The following is a 27,925-nucleotide window of genomic DNA, read 5'->3' on the forward strand; positions in this document are numbered from 1 at the left end:
GGGCAGCCAATGGGGATCGTGCTGGCGGCGGGAGGCGGGCGGTCCGCGTTGATGACGTAAGCAGCGCGACAGAGAAGGCGTCGGGGTCAGCGCGATGGCGGCTGTCGCGGCTCTGACTCCAGCGCTGCGGTGCTCGTTGGGGCGGCGGCACGGAGCGCTGAGCGCCCCTGCGGGTACGGAGCCGCCGCTGCCCGCTGTCGGTCGGCCGGGGCCTTTCGGCTGGGCCTCACAGCCAGGGCCGGACGGCGGCAGAGCTCCGCTCACCTCTGTCCCTCCGGCAGGTCGCTGCGGGAGGCGGCCTTTCCCCGCCGACGGGGCGTCCCTGAGGCCCTGCAGCACGAGGGCGGCTCTGAACGGCATCAACAAAGCCGTCGTAGATCGCATCATCCGCGTGGACCACGCCGGGGAGTTCGGCGCCAATCGCATCTACGCCGGGCAGATGGCCGTGCTGGGCAGGTCGGCCGCGGGGCCGCTCATCCAGGTGCGTGGGACCCGAGCCCTTCTGGTTTGCATTGCGCTGCTTGGTTGTAGTGGAGAGCTTAACTTCTCGGGTCTTTGCTGTCATTTGGCTCTGTTGCAGCAAATGTGGAATCAAGAAAAAGAACACCTGAAAAAGTTTAATGAGTTAATGATCACATACAGAGTCCGACCTACTGTCTTATTGCCTTTTTGGAATGTAGCAGGCTTTGTTTTAGGTGAGTTTATGTTGTTATTGCTGTTGTTGGTTTTGGAAGTCTTCACGTGCTTAAATTATTCACGTTGTTTCAGATTTCACTGTTTGTATACATTTGGTGCTACAATCACAGGGGCTGGAAGCTCTTTACTTGGAAAGAAGGGTGCAATGGCTTGCACAGTGGCTGTGGAAGAGAGCATATCAGACCACTATAACAACCAGATCCGAACTCTAATGGAAGAAGATCCAGAAAAGTACAAAGAACTGATGCAGGTAACTGTGGCTTAAAAAGAGCATAAGAAATTCATTGAACTTCATAATGTGACTTGGCTTTTAAAATATTGCACCAATCTGGATTTCCAGCATCTCTCTCTTCTGTTGTTTAGAATTCCGAAGTCAATAGAAATTTTAGGATAAAAAGATGACTCTTCCTCCAGCAGCACTAAGCCTATTGAGCAGCAAACTAAAATGTACATTAGATTAACTTCAGTGTGCTTTCAGTGCTTCATTGCTCTCCTTTTCACTGGGAGAACTAGATTACTTTTAATTGAAAGGAAGGAGTTAGAAGGGAGAAAAGGGAAAACAGTGACTACATAACCATGTCTAGCATAAGCAAAATGTTACTGTGTGACTCTAGTTTTGAACACTGCTCAGAGGAAGGAAGGAGCTTGTGTTTGTTAGCTTTTCAAGAGGATTATTTCCCAACTTCTTTAGGTGTTGTGTTCTGATGTGCTCCTGTAGGGTGTTTATGAAGGGCTGAACTGTTCTCAGATATTGCAAGTTCAGCTCATTTGTGGTGGGAGCTTACTCTACAGCTTGTGTATACATTTCTAGTTCCTTGCTGAATGTTACCATCTTCAATTGTGTCTAATTTAACATGCTGACAAGTCTGCTTCCATCCAAATTGTATTTGTGTTATGGGAATAATATCTCATGGCACCAGATTGTGCTGATGTGCATGAGGAAAATATTGCCCATGAAAATAAAGGCTAGTATCTGAGTGCAAAATATAGAGGAAAGAGTTGAGTAGTAAGGTTATTCACAGTCTCAGTATGAGGAACAGTAATGAAAGCAAACTTCTTGGATGAGGACAGTGGCTGAAGATATGTTCTGACCATATTATTAAGCTGTCCTGGTTATCTTCAGTCATACCAAGAGGAAATTCTTTAGATCTTTTTGTCCTAGTTGGAAAAAGTAGAGGAGAAAAACACTGTTCTTTAGACTATGCTGAAATGGGCAAAAGTTGTGTTGGGTTACAAGGAAATACCCTTACTCATTATCTGCCAAGGCAGATGCCTTATTTTTGTTAATTGAATTGTCAGAGTAACAGTTGTATGTGTCAAACCAGTTAGTCACTATGACTACAAGTTTTCTTAAAATTTTTAAAAAGATAGTGATGTAGAATGGCCTGGGCTGAAAAGGACCTCAAAGATCACAGTAGCTTAGTTTTCTTTTGCAGAACATTTACATAACTCTAGTTTTGGGAGATGATATAAATAATTCCTTTCTTGGAAGTTGAAGATCTGGAGAAGCTTCTGAGAGACCTGGGCTTGCCCTGGTGTACACAATGATCTGTAGTTCTGTATTCAGCTGCCTTGACTTTTCTTTGAAGTAGACTTACTAATTACTTGCTATTTTTAAAGATAATAAAACAATGTCGGGATGATGAACTGGAGCACCATGACATTGGGCTTGAGCACGATGCAGAAAGAGTAAGTACAGTGTTAACTAATTGGTGTTGTTCTAATCAAATAAAACTCTACCCTGCTACGTACTTCTAATTTTTTATTCTGTGTTTTACAGGCACCAGCTTATTCTGTTTTGAAGACGGTGATACAGCTTGGATGCAAAGCTGCAATATATTTATCAGAAAGAATTTAGTGCTATTTTCCATAATGCTTGCAGTAATAAATTGTGAAACAAAAGCTTTATTTTATTCAGATTTGTAAAATTTTCTTAATTGAGCATCTGTTTCAATCACATCTGATTTTTGTCACATTGAGTACCTGTTCAAAAAAATCTACACTTGAGTCATTTGGGCTGAATGTGAACAACGGGAGAACTGGCAGAAGCTGTTCACAAGGTGGCAGTAAAATATGTTTGTATTTACATACATTACTGAGGGTATGTGTTACATACATATCCACACACATGAACTTAGTAAATTTTCTATTGCCTTTAAATTTATATATACTTGAAGTAAGTTGGAGCTTATTAGCTCATTTTAAAATCATCAATATTGAATAAGTAGGATATTTTTTAATTGTATTTTCAGGGTAAGTAAAATGAAGTGAGCACTTCTGTTCGCCCTGCCTTGAATAAAGACTGGTTATTATAGGATTAAAATCTTTTAAGCCTTGCCAACTTATTCATTTATTTTGTCTCAGTTTTTGGATTTTTTGAGTTTGTCTTCCCTTGATTCTGCTCCCTGTGTATACAGAAGTAATGGATGTATGAAGCAGCTGAAGAGAGCAACTTGGAGCACCTGTGGAATTGCACTTAATATTCTCTTATCGCTTTCGAGTTTATCTTCCTTTGGTTCCAGTCTTCAGTGGCACTCAATATTGAAATGATTTCTGCGTGCTTCCTGCTGACATCCTGCCTTGGAGCAGTAAAAATGCCCGAGACGGAGATCTGTGTATCTGCTCTGTTAAACTCTAACCAGAGATGATAAAAATACAACAGAATTAATATGTCATAAACTGGTAGGGATGAAAAGCATTTTCTGCATAATTGTGTCTCTTGCTTGTTAGGTCTTAAAAACTTACTAGCCAACACTTAAAAGTCCCTGACAGAGACTTGTATTTCCATACCTGGAGAGCATTGTCTATTTATCATACATGGCAAGGAAAACCCTATGAATAATAGTGCAGGTGACACAGCTGTGCTTTTGCCCTTTTATCCATGCTTCTAAAACCTTGAACAGCTCAGCTTGTTTAACTGCTGTAAGCTACCTTTTGTTTCCCAGTCTTAAAGATCTTCCAATTTTTAGAGGTTTTGTGTGTGTGTGTGTGTGTTCTTTTTTTTCCTAATAATTAACAATGGCAGATCAGCAGAACTTGTGTCTTTTTCTTTATGTGGTTAAAAGCCACAGTGTGTAAGAAGTCAATATTTTTTTAGCCAAAGCAATGGGGCTTAACTCAAAAGGTCAGCTCTGGAAGTGGAATGTAATGGATGTAAGCCTAGCTGAAAGGGAAAGAATTGGAAACCAAAAAGTAAAACAGTAGCTGTGTTGCCCATTACTGTCACGAGGAATGCAGTCACCTTTGCCAATCTTGTATTTTACCTCATCTGGCAAAGCCATACAATTATGTGGGGCCTATTATGTCGTTGTATTGAGTTTTGCTGTGGGAAATTTCCAGTTCTCTTGATCTGGCCAAATTCTGTGGACTGACCTTGTAGCTGCTTTGAGACCAGAGGAAGATGAGCAATGCTGAGGTGTGGGCAGGAATCTAAGACCTGCATCAAGAACTTGGCAAGGTTTCAGACAGCATGTAATCCAGTACATCTCTGATTCTATGTTTTTGAGGAGCTCTTTTGGTATGTGTAGCTACTGATCAATCAGTGATTAGTCATGAAAGGATTGTTTTCCCTTTTTGTGAAGGAGTTTAGACTGGAAGTCTTTAATGCAAAAACTCCTGTATGATTAATTACACTGGCATTTTGTTAGTTGAGAATAATTTCTATCAAAACATTACAAGCCTGGCCTGCCTGTACTCAAACTGCAAATGCTATTTGCACCATCTAAACAATGTGGCATTTGGTTCTGTCTCTGACTGATCTGCCCATCCACTGGAATAACTTCAGGAACTCAAAAGCTAAATGTCTGATAGCACAGGGGCTACATAATAACAGGGGAGCTCTAAGGAATTCTCATTTTTCTTGTCTCACCCCCAGACAGTTGTGAGCAATGTGCATGTCAGTGGGAATTTATTAAAGGGAGATCATATTAAACTTAAGATGTCTTTCTGAAGTTGACCAATGCTTTGTGCACGAGGTAAGTCTCAATTTCCTTGCCTTAATTGCCCTGAAGCGTTGATATGGTGGAATGTGGAAAATTCCTATATTATCTGAATAAGTATGAAAGAATGATTAATTAAAGTGGCTAATGAGGTAGCAAGTGTTTAAAGAATACGTGATGCGGTTGTTTAAGTCCTGGAGTTTAGTAACTGAGTATTAAATAATACTAAAAAAAACAACTCTGTGCCATCCAGTACTTAGGTTAGGACTGGATGCCAGGCAATACTGGTGGCAGCTGCCCCATAGGGGTTAATGGCAGGCAGAGGCTGAAGCACCTATCTTATGCAAGTCTGTTATATTAGTGATTCCCAGTCAACTCTGGTCTGGCTCAGGTTGTGTCGACTAAGGAAAAGGAGCCTGGTCAGACTATTGTGCAAAGGAACAATGGCTCTGCACGTCCAACTGTGACCCTTCAACCCAGACAGCTGCCTGCATGGCAGAGCTGTGTGACCCTGCAGCAGCGTGGGCTGGCTGTGGGCAGTGCGTGTTGGCCATGATGCCACGGCTGAGCTGGGCAAAGATCCAGCCTGTGTCTGCAGTTGATATAATGATGCTGACATACACTGAATGGAAGTTGTACCAGAAGTTATGTAAAATGGAGCTTGTAAGATTGTTTGGCAGAGAGCTAAATCATTCCCTGAGATGATAAATATTACTGGTGCAAGATAAATGCCAGACATAATGGGCTTGAGCTTTGTCTGGACTGAATCTGTGTGGCTTGCTTGCTCTCACGAGAGCAAGTCTGGCTGCAACTTGGCTGGGGAGATGGATTGCATTGGGTAAAGCTTGTTGGCACGTATGTTTGGAGTTGTGAGCCAGTGTTGGGTAATGGAGTCAGCAGGTCACTGGAACAGGCTTGGTGGTACCAGGTCTCTAAAATAACTACATTAGAAGGAAGATTTTAGAAGAACAGAAGGAATTTCTTAGCAGTGTGATTGTGTTAATAAAAGGCAAGTTGATTCCATATTAATAAAATATCCAATAACCATGAAGCAGGAATCATAATCTATTTTTTTGTGCTATCGTTTCCAATATATTTTAAGATATCCTTCTGTTTTGTGCTGTGCTTTAATAAATGTAATTCTGTTGGTTTTCTGCTCTCATTCATTAGCCCTGAGTGAATGGCAATGTACGGATGTGTAATTGAAGATACATTTTTAAAATAACGTCATAACATCCAAAGGAGAGCTGTGACGGTGGGAAGGAGTAAGGAAGACAAAAGGTATGGGAGTGACTGAAGCCCATGGTTTTGTACAGCCCAGAGGAGAGGAGGCTGTGGGAATCGCCATGGTGGCCTGCAGCTCCTCACTGGGAGAAGAGGGCAGTGCTGAGCTCTGCTTTCCGATCTCAGTGCCCAAGAGAAACACAGTGGGGGCTGCTGAGCACGGGAAGAACAAGAACAGCACATTCCACGGCTAGAAGTACCCAAGGCTCTGCCTTGAGCTCTGTGACTGAGTCACTGACAGTGCAATAGTCGTGCGTTTTGGTTTTTTTATATTTATTAAGAAAGTTGGATGCAGTCCCTGCTAATGGTGCCGCGGGGGCGGCCTCTTGCAGGGCTGTGAAGTGCCCCGGGCGCTGCAGGCCCTCCTCTTCCTGGGGCGGCGGGACCCCCGGGCTGAGCGGTCCCTGCCCCGCTCCGTGTTGCTGGGGCTGTGGTTGCAGTGCTGGGCAGAAGGTCCCGCAGCTGCCTCGTGCTCCTGCTGCCCGTGGAGGTCATCCATCTCCTGGGTAGAGCTGTCGCTGTCCCGCTCCGCGTTGGCGGGGCTGTGGCTGCAGCCCTGGGCAGAAGGTCCTGCTGCTGCCCTCTGCTCTGCCTGCCCGTGAGGCTCCTGTGTCTCCCTGGGGACAGGAGCGGTGGGACGGGCAGCGAGATCCCCAGGAGCCGTGTGGGAACTGCCCGGGACTTCCTCCTCGGTGGGACGTGTGGGGCTGCCCGGTGGAACAGGGCGTGAGGTGCTTGTGCCCCACAGGGAGGCTCTCTGGTGGCTCTCTGCTTCATATTCCGAGGGCAGCGTGATGACGCACGGCAGAGAGCCGTCTGCCCGCGCTGAGAAGTGGATGGCGCTCATAACGCTCCTGCAGAGCGGGCAGGTGAATTTCCTCAGTGTCCACTGCAGGATGCAGTGGAGGCAGAACGTGTGCTCGCAGGGAACCACGTAGCTGTCGGGTCTCACGTCGCGGCAGATGGAACAGGGGCACACCTCTTCCATGGCCACGTCCTCCGCGCTGCAGCGAGCTGGGGGAGCTGGAGCTGGAGAGCTTTCCCCTCGCTGCAGTGGGTGCTGTGCACTGCAGGAAGGAAAGGCCGCGGTCAGTGGCTGTCCTGGGGCGGGCAGCAGCAGTGTCCCCATCCTTTAGCAGAAGCCCTCCCCATCCCGCCTGGCCCGGCTCGTGCTCCCTGCCGGCACAAGACCACGCTTCTGCTGCAGCTCTGGCAGCTCCGTGAGCTCCCGCACCACCCCAGAGCCGTGTCCCCGCACCCCTCACCTCCGCTGCCTCGAGCGCACTGCCTGGGGCCTGGCTGCCTGAGCCAGGCAGGGCCGGGGAAACACAGGCGATGCTGCGGAGATGGGCACTGAGCACAGCTCCCAGAGCCCCACAGCAAAACCCAAGAAAGCCTCGCTCGGTCTCCAAGCCTCGCAAACACGCTCAGCTGGCAACCAGGTACGCGCTCGGCTGGGCCAGACTCTGCTGTGCCCCAGAATATGCAGCGGGCAGCTGTGAGGTCACAGTCCATCGCCCGGTGATGTCACACACCGTGATTTTGTGACACAGAACACCGTGGTTTGGGGCTGTCTCCAGGGAAACCTGTTCAGCCCAAGAAGGCTAGAGAGGGACTCTTTGTCTGGTAAGAAGTGACAGGACAAGGCCTATGAGTTTAAAATAAAAGAGAGGAGATACTGATTGGGTGTTTGGATGAACTTGTTTCCTCTGGGGGTGGCGAGGCACTGGAGCAGGCTGCCCAGGGGAGCTGTGGATGCCCCATCCCTGGCAGCGCTTAAAGCTGGGCTGGACAGGGAGAGGAGCAGCCAGGCCCAGTGGGAGGTGTCCCTGCCCGTGGCAGGATGGTTGGAACGAGATGATCTCTGAGGTGCTTTCCAACCCAAAGCACTCTCTGAATCGATGAAGAGAATTCCAATGAGGCCCAGCCTCTGTGCGCCCACTGGGGTATTGTGGTGTTGACGTTGGTGTTTCCCAGCAGTCACCTGGCCTGGGCCTGGTCTTCCCAAAGCGCTGTCAGGTGCCCTGGTACCTCCCTTTCACGTATCCAGCCTCCTGCTGAGATAAGCAGCTTGTCCCTATTTACATTTAGCCTCATCCAACCCAAATTGGCTGCAGCGGTTCCCTGATCTGGTTTTTCAGTCTCCATTCTGACCCCTGTCCTGCAGCTCCTCACTGGGAGCAGAGGGCAGTGCTGAGCTGTGCTCTGTGGGCACAGGGACAGGAACTGAGGGAACTGTGTTGGTGATTTGCGGAATCAAACTCTCTAACCCACGTAAGGTTATAAGAGCAGGTACGTCTTTATTTCAGCGCTGCGCCACACGCCGGGTGCAAGGGGGATCGCTCCTCCTAGCTTGCACACCGGAAAGTGAGATCCCGTTACATTTATAAGTCAATCCATACATATTCAGGAGTGTTACCCAAGACTCACTAACATATTCATCACCTTTCCGGGAGTTCATTTACATACTGCCCCCCTCCCCAGTGCATGCGCAGCAGCATCCATTGGATGAAGGCCCGACATCTTCCTCCCCCTCTGGTGGTCGTTCCGGGATGAAGTCAGACGTCTTCCTCACCATGTCCTTCCGACCTTTGTCCCAGTTTTGGGCTCTTCTCCCGTCCTGCATACCTCAGCAATCTCTAATTCTGCCTATCCTTGCCTCCCCCTCACGTTCTCAGGGCCCTTTTCTGCTGACTAGAGACGGCTGTCTGTTGGGAGCGTATTTTGGGCTCGCAAAGGTTAAGCGATAAGTTCCCCTTGAGATAACAAGAGGTTAAACTAAGAAACGAATTCCCTAAGCTGAGCAATAAATTCCTCCTGAGTTAGCAAGAAGGGTTAAATTACGTGATGCTAATTTCTTTGAGTTAGTAAAGCCAAGCGATGTTACAGACCCCCCTTTCATCTTTCCCACTTTACTGTCTCATTGGGGCCTGCTGAACTCCGACTCTGGTGCCCCGTGGAATTGAACACATTCCATTGCTTGCAGCACCCAAGGCTCTGTTCTGTGCTCTGAGTGCGATTAAGACACTGACAGTGCAATAGTCGAGAACTTTTTCCCTTTGCCTTATATTTATTAAGAAAGTTGGATGCAGTCCCTGCTAATGGTGCCGCGGGGGCGGCCTCTTGCAGGGCTGTGAAGTGCCCCGGGCGCTGCAGGCCCTCCTCTTCCTGGGGCGGCGGGACCCCCGGGCTGAGCGGTCCCTGCCCCGCTCCGTGTTGCTGGGGCTGTGGTTGCAGTGCTGGGCAGAAGGTCCCGCAGCTGCCTCGTGCTCCTGCTGCCCGTGGAGGTCATCCATCTCCGGGGCAGAGCTGTCGCTGTCCCGCTCCGCGTTGGCGGGGCTGTGGCTGCAGCCCTGGGCAGAAGGTCCTGCTGCTGCCCTCTGCTCTGCCTGCCCGTGAGGCTCCTGTGTCTCCCTGGGGACGGGAGCGGTGGGACGGGCAGCGAGATCCCCAGGAGCTGTGTGGGAACTGCCCGGGACTTCCTCCTCGGTGGGATGTGTGGGGCTGCCCGATGGAGCAGGGCGTGAGGTGCTTGTGCCCCACAGGGAGGCTCTCTGGTGGCTCTCTGCTTCATATTCCGAGGGCAGCGTGATGACGCACGGCAGAGAGCCGTCTGCCCACACTGAGAAGTGGATGGCGCTCATAACGCTCCTGCAGAGCGGGCAGGTGAATTTCCTCAGTGTCCACTGCAGGATGCAGTGGAGGCAGAACGTGTGCTCGCAGGGAACCACGTAGCTGTCAGGTCTCACGTCGCGGCAGATGGAACAGGGGCACACCTCTTCCATGGCCACGTCCTCCGCGCTGCAGCGAGCTGGGGGAGCTGGAGCTGGAGAGCTTTCCCCTCGCTGCAGTGGGTGCTGCGCGCTGCAGGAAGGAAAGGCCGCGGTCAGTGGCTGTCCTGGGGCGGGCAGCAGCAGTGTCCCCATCCTTTAGTAGAAGCCCTCCCCACCCCGCCTGGCCCGGCTCGTGCTCCCTGCCGGCACAAGACCACGCTTCTGCTGCAGCTCTGGCAGCTCTGTGAGCTCCCGCACCACCCCAGAGCCGTGTCCCCGCACCCCTCACCTCCGCTGCCTCAAGCGCACTGCCTGGGGCCCGGCTGCCTGAGCCAGGCAGGGCCGGGGAAACGCAGGCGATGCTGCGGAGATGGGCACTGAGCACAGCTCCCAGAGCCCCACAGCAAAACCCAAGAAAGCCTCGCTCGGTCTCCAAGCCTTGCAAACACGCTCAGCTGGCAACCAGGTACGCGCTCGGCTGGGCCAGACTCTGCTGTGCCCCAGGATATGCAGCGGGCGGCTGTGAGGTCACAGTCCATCGCCCGGTGATGTCACACACCGTGATTTTGTGACACAGAACACCGTGGTTTGGGGCTGTCTCCAGGGAAACCTGTTCAGCCCAAGAAGGCTAGAGAGGGACTCTTTGTCTGGTAAGAAGTGACAGGACAAGGCCTATGAGTTTAAAATAAAAAAGAGGAGATACTGATTGGGTGTTTGGATGAACTTGTTTCCTCTGGGGGTGGCGAGGCACTGGAGCAGGCTGCCCAGGGGAGCTGTGGATGCCCCATCCCTGGCAGCGCTTAAAGCTGGGCTGGACGGGGAGAGGAGCAGCCAGGCCCAGTGGGAGGTGTCCCTGCCCGTGGCAGGATGGTTGGAACGAGATGATCTCTGAGGTGCTTTCCAACCCAAAGCACTCTCTGAATCGATGAAGAGAATTCCAATGAGGCCCAGCCTCTGTGCGCCCACTGGGGTATTGTGGTGTTGATGTTGGTGTTTCCCAGCAGTCACCTGGCCTGGGCCTGGTCTTCCCAAAGCGCTGTCAGGTGCCCTGGTACCTCCCTTTCACGTATCCAGCCTCCTGCTGAGATAAGCAGCTTGTCCCTATTTACATTTAGCCTCATCCATCCCAACTTGGCTACAGCGATTCCCTGATCTGGTGGTTTGGACACAATTCTGACAGCAGGCCCGCAACTCCTCACTGGGAGCTGACTTGCTGCCCATAGTAAGGCAGTTCTGCAAGCACAGCTGATGGCTCATTACATTCTCAGCCCATGAGCTGACTACTAACCATGGCTGGTTGCTGTCTTCCCCTCTTATCTACCATCCCTCCTGCTTCTGACTTTGGCAGGAAAAATGTAACTTGCTTGAACATTCTAGAGTGACTGAAACGTGATTTTATTTTACTTTTTAATTTTTGAATGCAGGAACTATCTGCTCTTCAAATCCACCCACCCAAATATCAGAGGATTATTTGCTAATGAGAAATAATTACATCTCAATATTAAGTGACACAAGTTGTTGTTTACATACAGTGTGAGAATCTAGCAAGATATCAGGCATATGTTTAGGGGGATTATGCATGAAAAGTGATTTCTCTTGTCAGAGCTGAGCCTTGCAAAGGAAAATGACAGATACATGTGTTTATAGGCAGACTCCAGATCTGGTTGTATTTGCTTATCATTTCTCATAAAAGCAGATCCATGCAGCACAAATACTAATACAGTATAAGCTGGAACATATGCTCCCCTCCAGCAGCTGTGGTGTGAATCCTAACACACATGGGATGCTTCAGGTTTGTGACCAGCAAGATAATTTGTTCTGGTACGCTGACACGAAAACTTTGATCTTTCCTATGGGTTGTTGCACAATCCATGGACTAATCCCAAATGGAGAAGGTGAAGTGCAGCCCAGCTTTCAGTTTGTGTTGTTGGCAATCAACTGCTTTAGCAGCCAAGCTGGATTTAGCTGTTGCACTGCTTGTCTATGATGTTGCAAAAGTATTGAAATATGAATGCTTATGTTATGTCATGGCTTTGAAGTGACCTGTAGAAATCACCTAATGCTTCAGTATTTCCTTCCAGGTCACTTCAAAGCTGTAACTTCCAATATTTATATCCCAACACCTTGCAGAAACTCCTTGAAAACCACATCTGCTTATTTCATATGCACAGGCACTTTTTTAGTTGGATTCTCAACCTATTCTCAAACTTTCAATGGGTAAAACGCCCAGCTTGCTGGTGTGGAGCCAGGCCATGGAATGTGAGCGCTCAGTGGGCCACTTTTGGTAAGCAGAACTGGTGCTGCGGGATGAACCGAACTCTGGGTTAAGGCGCCCGATGCCGACGCTTATCAGAGCCCAGAAAAGGTGTTGGTTGATCTAGACAGCAGGACGGTGGCCATGGAAGTCGGAACCCGCTAAGGAGTGTGTAACAACTCACCTGCCGAATCAACTAGCCCTGAAAATGGATGGCGCTGGAGTGTCAGGCCCATACCCGGCCGTCGCCAGCGGTGCGGAGCCGCGGGGGCTACGCCACAACGAGTAGGAGGGCTGCTGCGGGGCGCCTGGAAGCCTGGGGCGTGGGCCTGGGTGGAGCCGCCGCATGTGCGGATCTTGGTGGTAGTAGCAACTATTCAAACGAGAGCTTTGAAGGCCGAAGTGGAGCAGGGTTCCATGTGAACAGCAGTTGAACATGGGTCAGTCGGTCCTAAGAGATAGGCGAGCACCGTTCCGAAGGGACGGGCGATGGCCTCCGTTGCCCTCGGCCAATCGAAAGGGAGTCGGGTTCAGATCCCTGAATCCGGAGCAGCGGAGATGGGCGTTGCGAGGCACCCAGTGCGATAACGCAACGATCCCGGAGAAGCCGGCGGGAGCCCCAGGGAGAGTTCTCTTTGTGAAGGGCCGGGTGCCCTGGAACGGGTTTACCCCGAGAGAGGGGCCCACGCCTTGAAATATTCTTTTTTTTTTTTTCCCCTATGAGGACAGGCTGAGGGAGCTGGACTTGTTCAGCCTGGAGAAAAGAAGGCTGCGGGGTGACCTCATTGCAGCCTTTCAGTACCTAAAGGGAGCCTACAGACAGGAGGGGAATCAACTCTTTGAAAGGGTGACTGACAGCAGGACAAGGGGAAATGGTTTTAAGCTGAGGGAAGGGAGATTTAGGTTGGACATCAGGGGAAGTTCTTTACAGAGAGAGTGGTGAGGTGCTGGAACAGCTGCCCAGAGAGGCTGTGGATGCCCCGTCCCTGGGAGTGTTCAAGGCCAGATTGAATGGGGCCCTGGGCAGCCTGGTCTAGCATTAAATGAGGAGGTTGGTGGCCTTGCATGTGGCAGGGGGGTTGGCAATTCATGATCCTCGAGGTCCCTTCCAACCCTGGCCATTCTGTGATTCTGTGATTCTGTGATTGGATTATTATTAATTTGATTGTATATTTACAGTTCATCTCCTCTCTAGTCAATGACTCCTTCCTGTGAGCTCTACTGGAGGATGCTTTTCCATCACAGTGAAAGAAATATCTGATTTTACCCAATCATAGCATGCAAGGAGGGAATATTATTAATACTCCCCTAAAAATGTATCCTGGGATGTAGATCTTATTAGTCAGTAAGATTTTAGTAAACAGTATTTTGGTACTGATTTTTCCACTGAGACTAAATACAAGAATAAGTAACAATGAAAACTAGGTTATATTTTTCCTACCTTTTTACCCCTGTCTTCTTTGATCAATTGATTTGTTGGTTGGACGGATGGATGGAGGGTGACTGTTCTTCGTACAAATACCTGCATTTGTAGTTGTTATATATATGGTCATCTTATCAGGCAGCAAATCAGAACTGTAGCTGCACACCCAGCACAAACCATGGTGAGAGGACAGTGGAGGAAAATGGTGTCCAAGAAACCCATTGGTTAAAAACTATTTGTTCAAGGTACTTGGTGAACAACTTGAAGTGAGACAGATTTCCAAAAGTTCATGAATGATTCATTAAAACAAGGGAAATGAATCCAATGAGGCATTCATTCATTGTAAATATTTCATCATGCTCTAATGTATTTAGGAGTGATAGTTAAAATATATTTCCTAGGCTTATAACCAATACATCTGAGAAAAAGCTGACCTAGAAGCAGGATGTGCCATTGGTTCCAGAGCCAAAGGCTGGTGCTGAAATTGAATTGAATCTCTCAGTGAGTTTAGATGTTGCCCTGGGTATTTTACAATTTTTGAATGACTCAAAGTCTTTCCACAGAGATGAGTCGCTAAAGCTCTCATCTGTTTGGCTCCCAGAACAGCTATAGCCACGGTAAAGCAGAAGGAACAGAAATTCTGAATGTGACGTTCAGTATCAGAGTGCTCTCAAGGGGAGGATGAGATTTGTCCAGCTTAAGCCTCTATTACCAGGGATGCCATGGCAGCAGGCAGGGCAGAGACACAGGAGGGGTGTAACTTGCATGGGATGGTGTCGTGTCACTTTAGGAGCCACAGTTTGAACAGAAGTATTGTTTTTGTGTGGGTGACTGTTCCTCTTCATTTTTCAGTTCAAGTTTTTTATTCTCAGATCACCATGGATGTCCCTTGTTTCTGTTACTGTGATGATCACCAAATTGTTGCAATGTCTGCTCTGCAGTGCATCTGCCATCACGAGGCTGTGACGTTTTAGTTGAGCTAAAAAGATGCTCAACTGTTTTGCCTGAACGCTTTCAATGTGATCTTTGTTGTTCCATGGTTTCTCCAAACATTTATGTCCTCCTTTAATTATGAATATGTTCATTCAGAAGGGACCCCAGAGGTGCTGGAGACCTCTGTGCTTGGGAATGCAATGCTTTCATGGGCATGAGGCAGGTGCTGGTGAGAAGCCACTCACCAAGGCCTCATGTTGGTGAGACCGGTGCTGAAAACATCTCAGTAAGCTACTTGCTCCTCTGGAAGGTGTCCTGGGCTCCTACCTGCAAAATCTCTTGTAAAAGCCCCTAGCAAGGGACTGACTCATGTCAACAGCAGGACCTCACTCACATCCCCTTTCCATCCTGCTGAGATGGGAAACCTGGCCGCTGAATGCACCATTTGCAGGGAGCAAGAGAGCAGAGGATGAAGCACATTCCTAGAAGTAAAGCAGGAAATGAGCCACAGCTGTGAACCAGCTGACTGTAAAGGCCATTCATGTTCCATCTTGGTCTCAAGGATGCAGCCTGTGCAGTGCCTGCAGTTTCAGTGGCTCAGCTTCACATTTGCACCTGTGTGAGATGAGCAGGACAGCTTGCATTTTGCAGCTCCAGGGAGCAAGGATGATGCTTTCTGTATGGTAAGTGGAAAAAGATAGATTTAAATTAAATTAGATAGAATGTGAAAGATGATCCTACCTCTGTTCAAGTGGTTGGCACTGTACTAATAAGGAAACCTATGACACTAGATGTAAAAATAGCTGTTGTTTAATGAGCTAATCTGACTGGCCTCAAACAAAACCAGGGATATGCTGCACTTGCTGTATTTCTAATAAGGTAATTGTGTTGCTTTTTATCGATCTGGGAACATTTAATCTTAGTTAAAGGGCACAGCCTGAGAAATTGGTGTGGAGGGATGCTGGGGAGAGACCAGCTCTGGCTTTGCAGGTAGGGTTTTGGGCTCCAACACTGCAACGCCTTTATAAATAACTACACGTGCAGACATCTCCTGTGCTAGGTGCTGTGCTGCTTAACAGGATGAGGTAAGGGGTTAGGACCAGGCTTCCTCAAGCTACCCTCCATGTTCTAGCCTTACAGAATGTGTGCTGTTGGGGCAGAAGATCTGCCTTTTCTGCCCTACTTGCAGTGTGATTCCCTTGCACTATTTGTTTGTGAAACAGAAGTGAGTTTGTTTGTTTGGTGGCGGTCAAGGTTATCAGGATCACTGAGGAGCTGTTTTTGCTCTCTAACACCAGGCTTTCTGCCAGGGTAAATTCATAAATCCTAGTGAAAGGGGTTTATAGATGCAGCAGTGAAAGTGAGAGAAATTTCAACCTGCTTTATGAGAAGTTGTGGTTTTGAATGTGGAAAAGAACAGGTGATGCTCTAAGTATCTGACAAGGCTCTGGCCTTTGTGCTTCTGAGCAGAGAGAGCCAGCAGGGCAGGGCTGGTTTGGAGACACCAACGAAGCTTCCTTGCACAAAAGCACACAGTAATACTTGGGTCTCTGCTTTTTCGAATTTCAACCAAATTGGTTGTGGAATTAGTTGGAGGGGGAGAGTGAGACAAGCCCTCTTGGGAAGCAAGGGGAAAAATGTGCTCTAAAAACTTGAGCAATACATAAGAATGTGAAACTTGTTTTACATTCTTTTTCCTATGTCTTCTTTTTGCTAGCAAACGGGCAATAAAAATCTAGATCAGTTTAAAATGTTCCAATCTTGCTAAATTGATTTTAAAATCGATCAAATGGCACAACAGCCCCAAACTGGCCTAATGAAACCATTATGATCCACATTTAAAAGACTCTGCTTTAACCAGCAAATTAGAAATCAGCTATGCCATCAGTTTTCATTAGTTTTGTAAGTTATGGTGCATCTCAGACAGAAGCAAATACAAGTTTAAGTGGAGTACCATTAATTAAGCTAAACCATCTCAGTCAGTGATTAAATTTACCTTTCAGCACACACGTATTGAGGCTGTGTCCCCAGCAGCAGCAGCCTCAGCTCCTTGGAGGGTTCACAGCTTGTTGGGCAGAACTCAGTGTGCAAGCATGTCTTAATGCACATGTATAAATATAGTTCCTGTTTTATTTGCTAGCTGGAAACATAAAGATGTAGCTTCCTGACTGACAGTGTAATGGGCAAGTATAAATGCTCATGACTTTCTACTCCGAACAAGTCCATGAGAGCTCTAAACGAAACCTGCTAACCTGGAGGTGAGTCCACCAGTGCTTGTGCTTTTCACCAGCAGAGCCAGTGTATTTCTGGCTATAGTAAAGACCAACTTGGACAAGAGGTTGGTTGTAAGAATTATTCAGGAAGCCATCCGTCTACAGCAAGGAAATCCTGTATTGGCCATTATGTGGTTCAGAGAAGCTGGGTCTGCCTGCAGGCTATCTGGTTCAGAGGTGTTCCACCCTGCTGATAGCTACTGAGCAGACAGGCGGAGGTGAGGAGAACATCCCACTTAATAAATAGAAAATACCTTAAGAGAGGACATGTAACAACGGTCCTACACACCCAAACTCCTCGATATCCATGGACATGCCCTGGAGGCCTGAGTTGCTCAGTCTAAGAACGGACTTCTGTCTCAGGTAGGTGGTGAAAGCACCAGACTGACACTGGCACCTGTGTGTGCCTTCTGTCTTTCTGCTGCTGCTTCTCCCTCCTCAGATAGTGAGCTCCTTGTGCAGACTGCTTTTCCCACACCTCAAACAGAGTCTGCCATGCTATAGCACTGACATCTCGGCTACACAATTGTATGAAATACTGCTTGCTGTGGAAAACTTAATGGATGCTACATACCCAACAAGTCTGTCTGCCTCCACAAACCTCCTCTGGAAATATCACCTGACTGATATGTACTGAGATGTCCATTTTTAGCTCAGTGTCGTATGTGATTAAATATAAAACCATTCCTTATTTAATGAACAGGATATCCTGGATATGAGGCATTCTGAAGCAAGTGCTTAGATAATATTTATTTAAACAATGGGTGATTTAAACAATGGTAGTAAAAACCAGTGTTGTGCATTCTCTCTGGCTATGATATTGAGGTCATGGTTATTCGTGTACAACCTGTTATTTTTCTGGAGCATGCAATTGTAATAAGAAGAACCTTTTACTCTTTATTTTTATGCAGAAGGGAAAAAAAAAATATTGCTTAAGGGAAAAAAAAAAAAAAGGAGCATCAACGTTATAACTTTCTTGCAAGCATATTTATTTTAATCCAAACAAATGTGCTGTTACTTCTTTGGGAGAGGCAGAAAATGTATCTGACAGCCACCTCAGAAGTGAGTGTGTTGCATGGGGTCCATCTCCTGCACAGCAGTGGGAGGCCAAGCAGAGGGGCAGCCTGCCACTGCTCCTTGTTCCTAGGTTCAATCTGTTCTTGCTACCTGAAACAAGAGGAGCTTGTACTCCAGACAAGATAACATGGCTTGTTTATTTTCCTCTGTGATGAGCTGTAAAATGCAGACTGTTGATAGGATGTAATAACATGGATGAGCTGCTTCCATTGCAAAGCAGACAGTCCCAGTGGAGTAATTTTGGTAGGACTGGAACGATGGGTAATGAGAAATGACACTTCTTGCTATTCGGTAAGTAGAAGTAGTTTTGTGTTTGACCCCTTTATTTCTGGTACAGCAGCCAGAAATGCTGTTAGCCTGGGGGACTGGGGAGATGGAGTCACTCTTTAAATGGCAATTTCCAAGTAAGGTCTCGACAGCAAAACATCTGACATATTCAGTGTTTTGTCCAGAGAGTTGGCCTGTTCTCAGAGTGTGCTGAAGCAGCCTAGGTTCTGCAGACAGGCCACTGGCCATCCTTCACCAGCCCAGGCTCCACAGTTCTTGCCTTGCTGCTGGCTGAAAGGTGAGAGAGGACAGGCTGGTAATTTAAACCATGGAGATAAAAATCAAAATTGCAAGCTAACTCTGGCCCTGATTTTGGGGTCGTGGTTATTTGAGTACAACCTGCTACTTGGCATTTTGAGTGAGCCTGCCACATCACTGCCTGGGAGACATGCAGGTGTGTGCTGAGCCCCAGCTTGCGCTCCCCTGGAGTGGCTGCTGAAACACTGCTGTCAGACAACCCCAGCTCATGCCCCACTAGCTCAGGTGACGTCTGGATTTCCTCCAGCCAGAGGACCTCTATGTATGGCTGCAGGGGACTGCAGCTTTCCCCGTGTGCAGGTCCTGCTGTGATACTGGCCGTGCTGTGGAGTTCCAGGTCTCAGCACAGCTCTGTCGTCTCCTGCAGATGCAGCTGTGTGTCTGCCAAGCACAGTGTGCAGCTCATCACATCAGCCCTGTGAGAGGAGAGAGTACAGGCTGGATCCAAAGCTGGTGTGCTTATAGCAAGACCTGAAGACGTGTGAAATGTGCTGGCTTGGGGTGTAAAGGAACAGAACCTAGTAAGAATTGAAGCTATGGGCCAATAGGTTAATATAGTTCAGTAATATAGCGTCTTAAAGGATGGGTTTCATACCAGCACAGATGTGCTTTCTAAACATTTCTGCTTTGGTTGCTTTTGAAGTAATTCACTTTGCTTGGCCTTGGTTACCCGCTTTGCCTGCTCTGGGGGCAGCATTGTGGCTGCTCAGCTGTGTGCTTTCTGCAAAGCACAGCTTGATGCACTTGAAATAATGGTTTGTTTCACATGAAGAGAAATCACAAAAACAAACATTCGCACAGCCTGTCTCTTGTACTTAGCTCCTTAACTCCCTTCTCCGGCTGCAACCATGTTCTCAGTTCGCTGGATTCAACCTTCTGCCTTCAAGCACTGCTCCTTTGCCTTCACAGGGCCTCTGGCAGCACTGTGCAGATGCAGCTGTGCTGCAGTTACGCAGCACTGATTCCATCACCTTTACTGAAGCCAGGACACAATGCTTATAGAGATGCTCCTTCAGCTTCAGTAAACAGCTCCTAAGTCCAGTAAACGCACACTGAACAGAGAAGGGCCAAGGACGGGGCTCCCATCTGCACTGACATCAGGATTGCCAACTTCTATTTATCACAGAAACCCAGCTTGCAGCACGTTCTGCTGTCTGGAACCAGAGCTGCACGAGCAGCCGCATCTGTGCGGTGCTGCCACGGCCGCACCTCGAGGCTCCGCGCTCCCCTCGCACAGCGACGACGTCGCGAAGGCAGCGGGGTGACACCGCGGCAGCTGGCACAGGGGAAAGGGCCCCACGCGGCACACAAGGAACTTCTTCGGGGCACGCAGCGTTCCTTGGCCGTCAGGGTGCGGGAACCCCGATCCCCGCGGGGCGCCCCGCGCCGGCGGCTCCGAGGCCCGGCGGGAGGCGTTGGGCGGCGCCCTCCCCGCCCCGCTCCGCTCCGCTCGCTGCCGGCCGCCCCCGGCAGGACAACGCCCGGCCCTGGCGGCGCGGCCGGGCCCGTGGCATTTCCTCTGAGCTCACTGCGGCTGACGCGGCGCCGCTTCCCTCGGAAGAGGAAGAAGAGAGGGAGCCTCGCTGCGGCGGCGGGCTGACGGACGCGGGCCCCTCGCCCTCGGGCGGGCGACGGCGCTGGGGGCGGCCGGGGCGGAGGAGAAGGCTGGCGGCGGCGGCGGCGGGGGCCGGCATGGACCGAAGCCCCGCCGCGCCATGGCCGCCCGCGTGCCGGAGCCGCGCGCCTTCTGGCCGCTGCTGACCTGCGCGTGCACCGCGCTGCTCTGCCTCTGCCAGGCCCTGGGGGGCCGCGCGGCGGCGGCGGCGGCGGAGGGCGAGGAAGAGGAGGGCGCGGCGGAGGCGGGCTCGGTGCCGCTGCTGAAGGGCTCGGCGCTGCTGCTGCTGGGCTGCCTGCTGGCCCGCTGCTGCGGCGCGGCGGGAGGCGGCCCGAGGCCCGGCGGGGGCTGGGGGCCCTCGGCGGCGCGGCGCGGCGCCCTGGAAGGCTTCCACGCGCGGCAGCTGCGGCTCTCGCCCCACGTGCTGGGGCACAGCAAGGCGCACGTCGGGCGCGTGGTGGCCGAGCTGGTGCGCGCCGCCAAGGCGCAGGGGCTGCAGCCCGGCCCGACGGCCCTCAGCCTGCGCGGGGACTTCGTGCGCGTCGGCAGCGCCTACGAGCAGCACAAGGTGCGCAGCCCCGACTGCTTCGACGTCCTGGTGCCGCTGCGCCTGCCGCCGCGCCTGCAGCCCGAGCCGGGCCGCGCCGCGCCGAGCGGAGCCTTCGTCTGCGGTCTGCGGGCGCCCGCGGGGGCCGGCTGGCCGCGCCGCTACCGGCCCTTCGTGGACGGCTTCTGCGCGGAGCCGCGGGGCCGCTGCCTGCTCTCGTCCGCGCTGGTGCTGCGCTGGTTCCAGGGCCACCTGCAGCGCTGCCTGGGCGCCGTGCGCTACCGGCTGCAGGAGCGCTGCCGCATCAGCCTGGCCGCCTGCCCCGGCCGCCCGCCCACGCTGCTCATCCGGCCCTGCTCCGACTACGTCTGCTGCCACATCTCCATGGCCGTGCGCCTCATCCCCGCCATCCCGCTGGGCGACGCGCTCTACCTCACGGCGCTGCCCCCCGACGCGCCGCCGGCCGGCCCGGCCCACGACGCGCTGTGGGGCCTCAACGCCTCGCGGCACGAGCAGCGGCTGCTGGCCTGGCTGAAGGAGCAGGCCCCGGCCTCGTCCTGCCACCTGAAGTGCCTGCAGCTCCTCAAGGGCCTGCGGGACCTCCGCGGGCAGAGCCTGGAGGAGCCGTTCTGCTCGCAGTGGGGCCGCGTGCTCTCCTCCTACGTGCTGAAGACGGCGCTCTTCTCCCTGATGCTGCACGGGCCCCTGGAGGCCTGGGACGAGCGGTTCCTGGTGGAGCGCCTGGAGGACCTGGTGATGTACCTCAGGGACTGCCTGCGCAAGCAGACGCTGATGCATTTCTTCCTGGGCAACGCCAGCCTCCCCGAGGCCGTGGCGCTGCCCAGGTTCCTCAAGGAAGCCGCCCCGGTGAACCTGCTGGCCGCCTTCGACGGGCCCACGCTGGACCTGGCCGCCTTCCAGCTGCTGTACACCTGGAGCCAGGCGCCGCACCTCATCAGGACGTACGGCAGGGCCCGGTACCTGCGGCCGGCTGCGTGCCGGCACGGCGCCGAGGCGCGGCGGGAGCCGCCCGCGGACTGAGGGATCGCCTGCGCCCAGCTGCCCGCAGCGGGACCTGCTGGGACGTTCCGTGGTTTCACCCCCGACCTGAGAAAACTGGGAAACCGAAGGCTGAGACTTAAGGAAATGGCGTAGCTTTTATTTTGAATGGCGTCCTGGCGGGTTGTTCGTGGGAGAGTTACAAAGTTTCTGGGGAAGTGCCTTAGTAGGAAAGCATTACTTTTGGTCGGTTCAAACTGACGGTTCTGGAAATCTATCTTAACTTGTCCTAGTGGCAAAACTGACCTTTTCTGAGGTGTGATTTTTAGGGTACAAAATCCATTTGGGATTTAAAAAGCCTGTGAGCACAAACAAAACCTCTTACTGTGCCAAGGTGCTCTTAAAATGAGATGAGCATTTGAGTGTAGTTGTTGGTCACAGTCTGAAATGCTCAGTGACATGCTTTAAATTTCCCGTGTGATGTAAAACATTGTGCTGAATGAAAGTGTAATAAGCATCTTAAAGCAGAACTAGGGGGAGAAGTGAAACTTCTGATGGCAGCATGAAGAATCTACTTGTGCATTTCTGTTTTAAATGAAGGTTATGCTGAAGGATTGAAATACAGAGAAAAAGAAACAAATAGCACTTTATTTTCACAAAGGCCTTAATTTTAGGATAATTGGCTGCACTAAATACTCACTGTGGAGAAGGCATTAGTATTTTATTAAAGAGATGACGTTTGAGTCATCCTCAAGAAAACCTTCTTTTTACAGAAATACTCTGGGTTCTTGTTTTTGAGATATATTGCATATGATTTTCTCAGAACATGCTCTGACACAAGGACAACAACAATACAAACTTTCTGTTAGGTATGGAACCAGGCTTCAACCAGTCCACGTCTCACTGATGTGTTCTGTCAGCTGCATCCCTGTGCTTTCCGGGTGCAGTTTGGTGGCTTTTGGGGCTGCCACCATCTGTCTGCTTGTGGCACTGTTTTGACCAAATGACCCGATGAGATTTTTCTAGTGCTGAGCAAATTGTTATCTTACTGTGGGGAGGAGGAAGTAAAATATTTCAGGGTACTCGAAAATGGTTTAGCACTTACTCATGGTACGGTGAAACAGCTGTGGCTTCTGATGTATTGTAAATGCAAGCATCAGCGAGGTAATTTCCACTCCTTATGGAAAGAGTGCGTGAGAATACTTCCCCAAGTTCTCACAGGACTGAACAGGCAGCATTGAGCATGTTTGTTATGCTTCTCCCTTGATCTTGGTTGTGAGGTTCAGCTTGAAGGAGTGCTCCGGCTGTCAGCCTCTGCCTGGTGTCCATGTCTCTGGGATGACATGTAGAGCTGTACTGCAGCTGGTATGGGACCCTCATGTCTCCCAGGGTGTCAGCAAATGTAGAATTCCAAATCTTTAAGTTAAAATATCAACTTACTGAATTACTGATGCTCAGGAAGTTGAACATGTGCTTCATTACCACCATTCTGCATCCTAGGTGAGTGCTCTTAAATGGATTATAAATGATGAAATGTAACCCCTGGGATGCTTCAGGATGACTTGAAATTACTAAGACACTCCTCCTCTCCCTGATGTACATACTGGTGTGCTTTATTCACAGCTCTATGCAACAAAGCACAAAACATTTGTAAGATCTACAAAGCTTTATACGAATCTATTTTTCTAAATGGAAACACTCCCCAGGCAGATGTTTGCCTGCTTCTGTCTCTATTTTTTTAACTGCTCTTGCAGTCTTATTTTCAGGTAATTATAGACAAGGTCATACCCACAAGTTGGGTTATTTTTATATCGGAAGCACCATGCTTCTTTCTGCAAATAAAAACAGTGTATTTAAAGGTAGTATTGATCAAATGTTCTTTGCACATAGTATTTAAGGCTAAGTAAGCTACCTTTGTTGTCTTTTGTAGCAGACCATATGTACTATTTTTGCAGACTTGTGTTATTTGGTGTTTGAAATGAATGCAGGGCTGAGGTCAACACCATTGGATCTTCAAGGAGTGGATGAGCAATCCAGGGCATTGTGGCTGCCTGCTCACCCAACAGAAACACTTCAGTTCTTTATTCTGGCATCACAGCCACTCCAGCTGGCTGATGGTTTGTTCTCACCACTGTGCATCCCTCTCTCAGAAAAGTAATCCCTTCTGTGAGAGGGATGCATGCTTGGTGTGTGTTCTGTACTGGTGGAAGGCTGTCAGGGTGAGAACTTTGTCATGGAATTGTAGGTGAAAGAAAAGATGGTTGCGTTCAGGCAATTCTTGGCAAGGGGAGATGGTAGAGAGTAGGAGTGATTTAGCAATGTAAGTTGGGCTGAGGGATGAGTGAGAATGGTGGCAAGCTGTCAATGAAGATGCACTGAGCTGAAGGGTGTGAGGATAAGGCTGGAGGAGATCTGAAAGTGAGGCAGACCTGGAGCAAGGGAAAAGCGATTAACTAGGTGTTGTTTTAGCTGTATTTCCAAACAGGTTGAATCCATCTGGGATGAACAGTTAGACAAAAACTCACTTTATTTAGCCACATAGGCTTACACTCAGTGTAAGTTCTTGCTCAGCGAGGAATTTTGAGTTTATGATGACTGGTGGCAGAAGATACTGGTTTGGGCAAGCTTTCCTAAAGCACTACGTGCATGCTGTTGGACCAACTTGCAGGTCTGTTATGCACCTGAGACATTAACTATATTTTCTTTATTTAATGTAGGGCAGACATTCATGAATACGATTGGCAGAAGGAGCTGATGAAAGTTGGGTTCTGTTAGAACCACGACAACTGTAGTAGTGGCTGTAGTGCCTTGGTGCTCTCGCAGAGCCCTGTCTGCAAGGAGGAGTGCATGGAACTGACCTGCGGGAATCCCTCCTTCCAGCAAACAGTGCTGCAGTCACACAGCAGCATTCTCAGCATGTATGTGCTGTGCAGTAAGGTCAGAACTGTGCTGTAAGTTCAGCGTGGCATCCTCTGTGTGTGTGTAAGCTGAAATGAAAATGCAGAAGAAAGAGCATGTGACTTAGCACTAATGTGGGCTCTTGGTTCTCTTTATCTGCAAGCTAATTTTACAGAGATTTTGTGCAAATGAAATCGTTTCTATTGAACACCGAGGAGTCGCATTTGTAAAAGAATAAGTTTATTTACCAGAATGCATATGTGTGACTTCTTTTTGTATTGAAAAATCCTATGTATTTTGCAAGGGCATCATTTCTTACCTGACTAAATGTTTCAGAAACATTCCTTCTCTTTCAATTTGAATCTTCAGAGTAATGTAAATTTTACACGTCTGTCTGCAATGGACGTTTTTGGTACAACTATTTTTTGCTGGTTAATAATTAGACCAAAGATTAAAGTGTTCAGCTGCTATTTTTTTTTCCAAAAAGTGTTAATAGGCTCAAAATGTCCATTTTAAGGCATTCTTTTACTATTTAATACCAAACTACATTTGCACTTTTGTTGTTTCCATGAAGTTGGTGTTCTTATTTTAATATTTCACTGTAGTAATAAACAGCTGTTGTAACGCATCTGTGCCTTGAGATTTAAATCCCTTCTTGTTGTTCTTTTGTTGTTCAGTAAAAGCAGCCTGCAACCATAAAGGTTTCTGTGAAGGTTTGTGTGCTCTTTAGGAGGAGACTACTGCAGCAGCAAAGCCATGTTGAACCAGGAAGTCCACGCCTTGGAGCTGTGCAGAGATACAGGAAGAGAGCCAGGAGTGCTGAGTGTGGCTGGCACGGACAGTGGTGGTGTGGAGCTCTGAAATGGACCACATTGGGTTTGTGGCTGTGTTGCTCTGAGGTTAGGGAGGCAGTGGTTCTTGTTTCCCTGGTTCCCATTTCAGCTTGCTGCACAAAATCTGCTTTTCCTGGTGCTTAATGATGAGCTAGGACTTCATTTCACAGCATCCCTATGAGCCTTTCAGTTCCAAAGCTCGCAAGTTGCACTTTATTAAATATGGAAAAAACTTGCACTGAAGCCAGCAGGAACTGTGTGAATGGACCAGCAAGTTACCTGTCCTTTGCTGCTCTTAGGTAAGATGCCAAAATTACATATTTGTAGTTTGTGCTAATGCTCCCTATTAAAGAATGAAATAGTAGCAAGATCTCCACTTTTTTAATCATTAAATTAAAACTATGCTGAAAGTAAACAGATCTCCAGATCTTTGTGCGCCTGCCTCCTGCCTTGCAGACAGTAGCTTCTCTAGGAGGGGCAGCAAGAATTGTAGAGAGCTCTGAGAATGTCCAGATAATGGGCGTCTCACTTGTAAAGATTTAAAAACTAACAGTTTTTACTGTCAACACTCAGTCACCCAACTCAGTGCCTGGGAAGTACATTTAGATCTTTACTCTTTAATAAAAATGATCTCATATGAATGTCTTCCTTTAGAAGCAATAACAACTCACTTCTCTGCAGTATTTCTCTGCTTGAACCCTGAGTTTACATTAAGCAGAAAATCATCAAAGAAACACAGGAGTTTCTTTTCATGATAAATCTGTTATTAACCAAGAACTGGCCTAAGGACTTGCATGTGTGGTGTTCAAAGAAAAAAACTGTTTGCATCCAACTCACTGGATAAATTGTTTAAAATCTTTCCACTCCTGTGCAAATACCTCCCTTGTAATGCAGCCAAGGTCAGTCATGAACTGCTGATTAAGTACTGCTAATGCAAGTTAAAGCTGCCTGGAGGGGAAGGACTCTTGTGCGTGCATATGATTTTCACAGGGCTGCAAAGGAGTTCAGGTAGGATAAACATGCTTTACAAGGCTGCTTTATTTCCCATGTCAACTCTTCAAATATCTGCCTGTTCCATTTTCCCTGAGGTAAGTACAATTCTGACTGATGAAAACTAATTGGGGGAGCTGGCAGGAAAGCAGCCAGTCCCACTCACACTGTGCTGATCACACCGAGGAAGTGGCCATCGACACAAGGCCAAGGAGCACGCGCCCTGTGTGCTCACCTTTGGTGCTCACTGGTGCACTTGTGGGTCTGGGTAGCTCAGCTCCCTGAAGTCAGCAGGCTGTGGGGCTGCCTGTAGGCAGAGCTGCCTTTACCACGCGTTACCATCTTGCACTTCTCAAAGGCACAGTGTGGCTGATAGGCTGCCTCTGCTCCTGTGTGTGACTACGGGGCCCTGTTTTAAAGCTGTAGCCAAGAGCTGGCATATTTGCAACCGCTTTACAAGAGAATCAGTGTCATACTATTAAATCAGCAGTAGAGCTATAGATAACATATGCTCTGTATCTGCACAACAGTCTGTTAGTACTCAAATAATGATGTACGTGCCAAACTCCAAAAGGTTGTTACAAATGCATATATATCAAATGTCATTGCAAAGAAGTTTTCTGCATTAAGGAAGCCTTATTTTTTCCATTTACAGAATAGCAATACTGATTCAGAGTCTTGGAAAATTTCTGTGTACTCAAGTTACAGGTCTGCATTTCTTGAAACCCCTGGGTGTTTTTTTCCCTTAAAACCAGGACTGAAGGACAGAACAGTCGATTCTGTGGCTTGGGCTGGGCGTGATAAGGGCTTGGAAGAGTTGTCATGGTAGTAATGGTCTTCTACGGGTTTCTCTCCCTCCTACAAAGAGTTCACACCGTAATAAAAGAGATGGGAGGTAAGGAGTTGAGAAGACGGTGACAATGTGGGATAACAGATTTCAAAAGACAAGCACCACTGGAAATGCAGGCCCTCCAGCCAGGCTCACGCACGCTGAGCAGTGCTGCGGCGTTTCCTGGTTCCTGCTGGCACGCAGAGGCAGCAGCCACGCTTTGTGTGAGCCGTGCGGGAGCAGAGCTGCAGAGGAAGTGACTCATCCCTCTGCTGTGCAGCGCGCTTAGGGATGTACCATTGGGCTTCTTGGAAACAGCCTGCACTGGGGCAGCGAGGCAACAGAGGCGCGTTATGGAGCCTCACCTGGTATCTCTGGGCTGGGCCGGCCCGGCTGCTGCGGGCAGTGAGTCCTGGGGCACTGTGCTGTGCTTGGGCCGAGTGGGCCGCTGCTGCTGCTGGCTGTAGGGAGCGTGTCAGTGTGGCTTTGGAACGGCTTGGTTTGTCTCGTACTGCTGGAGGCTCGCTTAAGCGTGATTGAAAAAGGAGAAATTGGCTCATCATAAGGATTCTGAATCATGGGCGCCTCTCCAAAAACTGTTTCTGTTCAGGGTTTAAGGTGCTTTCCCAGAAGCTGTCAGAGATCACCAGCCCTCCGGGCGCTGCCAGAGCCAATGAAAAGGGCCAAATGTTAAAAAAAATAAAACCAAGTGGAGGGGAGTTGAGCGAAACACAGCACTATCAGAAGGCTCCAGGAAGCCTATGAGCCCCTATCTCTGCTTTTATGTCAGTGTGGTCTTTTCCAGAGCGCTGTGAGCATGTGGAAGCTGGGAGGCATGGCACCATGCAGTACAGCCTGGTGCTGACAGTGTTGGTCTCTCTCTGTGTCTTCTCAGTGCTGCCTTTGTAGGGGGTGACCAATTAAAGTGGATTGGCCTTAGCTGCAACATCTGCTGTGAGAAGGCAGCAGTTCTTGGTG

General features: G+C 49.3%; 5 protein-coding genes across 6 annotated transcripts in view; 3 read left to right on the forward strand and 2 right to left on the reverse strand.

Annotated features, from left to right (window-relative positions):
- Window positions 1-44: 44 nt before the first annotated feature.
- On the forward strand, window positions 45-13,612 carry COQ7 (coenzyme Q7, hydroxylase). Of its 2 annotated transcripts, none has more exons than XM_090151281.1 (6): window positions 45-173; window positions 282-481; window positions 581-695; window positions 807-946; window positions 2,317-2,394; window positions 13,511-13,612. In XM_090151281.1, exons 1-6 carry the CDS (start codon window positions 95-97, stop codon window positions 13,595-13,597), a joined length of 699 nt encoding a protein of 232 aa, XP_090007407.1. In that variant the 5' UTR covers window positions 45-94; the 3' UTR covers window positions 13,598-13,612. The 2 variants fall into 2 exon arrangements, with proteins under 2 accessions (XP_090007407.1, XP_031462393.2); XM_031606533.2 differs by lacking the exon at window positions 13,511-13,612 and adding an exon at window positions 2,477-6,016 and having other exon boundaries at window positions 46-173; window positions 2,317-2,385.
- On the reverse strand, window positions 6,127-6,906 carry LOC149915752 (uncharacterized). The gene has a single exon (XM_090151280.1). The coding sequence runs from the start codon at window positions 6,904-6,906 to the stop codon at window positions 6,220-6,222; it is 687 nt and encodes a 228-aa protein (XP_090007406.1). The 3' UTR covers window positions 6,127-6,219.
- LOC149915753 (uncharacterized) lies at window positions 8,980-10,063 on the reverse strand. The gene is made up of 2 exons (XM_090151279.1): window positions 9,981-10,063; window positions 8,980-9,782 (listed from the first exon to the last, which is right to left on the reverse strand). The coding sequence occupies exon 2, from the start codon at window positions 9,701-9,703 to the stop codon at window positions 9,017-9,019; it is 687 nt and encodes a 228-aa protein (XP_090007405.1). The 5' UTR covers window positions 9,704-9,782; window positions 9,981-10,063; the 3' UTR covers window positions 8,980-9,016.
- A 6,095-nt stretch (window positions 13,613-19,707) lies between the features above and the next one.
- On the forward strand, window positions 19,708-25,307 carry ITPRIPL2 (ITPRIP like 2). Its single transcript, XM_031606583.2, has one exon. The coding sequence runs from the start codon at window positions 19,952-19,954 to the stop codon at window positions 21,437-21,439; it is 1,488 nt and encodes a 495-aa protein (XP_031462443.2). The 5' UTR covers window positions 19,708-19,951; the 3' UTR covers window positions 21,440-25,307.
- Window positions 25,308-26,021: 714 nt separating this feature from the next.
- SYT17 (synaptotagmin 17) overlaps window positions 26,022-27,925 on the forward strand; it is a 38,506-nt gene continuing 36,602 nt past the window's right edge. The window contains exon 1 of the mRNA XM_090151365.1: window positions 26,022-26,136. Coding sequence (XP_090007491.1) covers window positions 26,060-26,136 — 77 coding nt within the window. The 5' untranslated portion in view covers window positions 26,022-26,059. The remainder of the gene's footprint in view (window positions 26,137-27,925) is intronic.

The sequence above is a fragment of the Phasianus colchicus genome, chromosome 16 (genome assembly GCF_987193195.1).
Source record: "Phasianus colchicus chromosome 16, bPhaCol1.hap1.1, whole genome shotgun sequence".
Classification (NCBI taxonomy): domain Eukaryota; kingdom Metazoa; phylum Chordata; class Aves; order Galliformes; family Phasianidae; genus Phasianus; species Phasianus colchicus.

Bases quoted from the DNA above. Each gene is read 5' to 3' on its own strand.
- COQ7 (XM_090151281.1), top strand. From the start codon at position 95: ATGGCGGCTGTCGCGGCTCTGACTCCAGCGCTGCGGTGCTCGTTGGGG. The intron at 482-580 runs GTGCGTGGGACC...GCTCTGTTGCAG, and splicing joins CCGCGGGGCCGCTCATCCAG to CAAATGTGGAATCAAGAAAA. The intron at 2,395-13,510 runs GTGTTAACTAAT...CTTATCAGGCAG, and splicing joins ATGCAGAAAGAGTAAGTACA to CAAATCAGAACTGTAGCTGC.
- LOC149915752 (XM_090151280.1), bottom strand. From the start codon at position 6,906: ATGGAAGAGGTGTGCCCCTGTTCCATCTGCCGCGACGTGAGACCCGAC.
- LOC149915753 (XM_090151279.1), bottom strand. From the start codon at position 9,703: ATGGAAGAGGTGTGCCCCTGTTCCATCTGCCGCGACGTGAGACCTGAC.
- ITPRIPL2 (XM_031606583.2), top strand. From the start codon at position 19,952: ATGGCCGCCCGCGTGCCGGAGCCGCGCGCCTTCTGGCCGCTGCTGACC.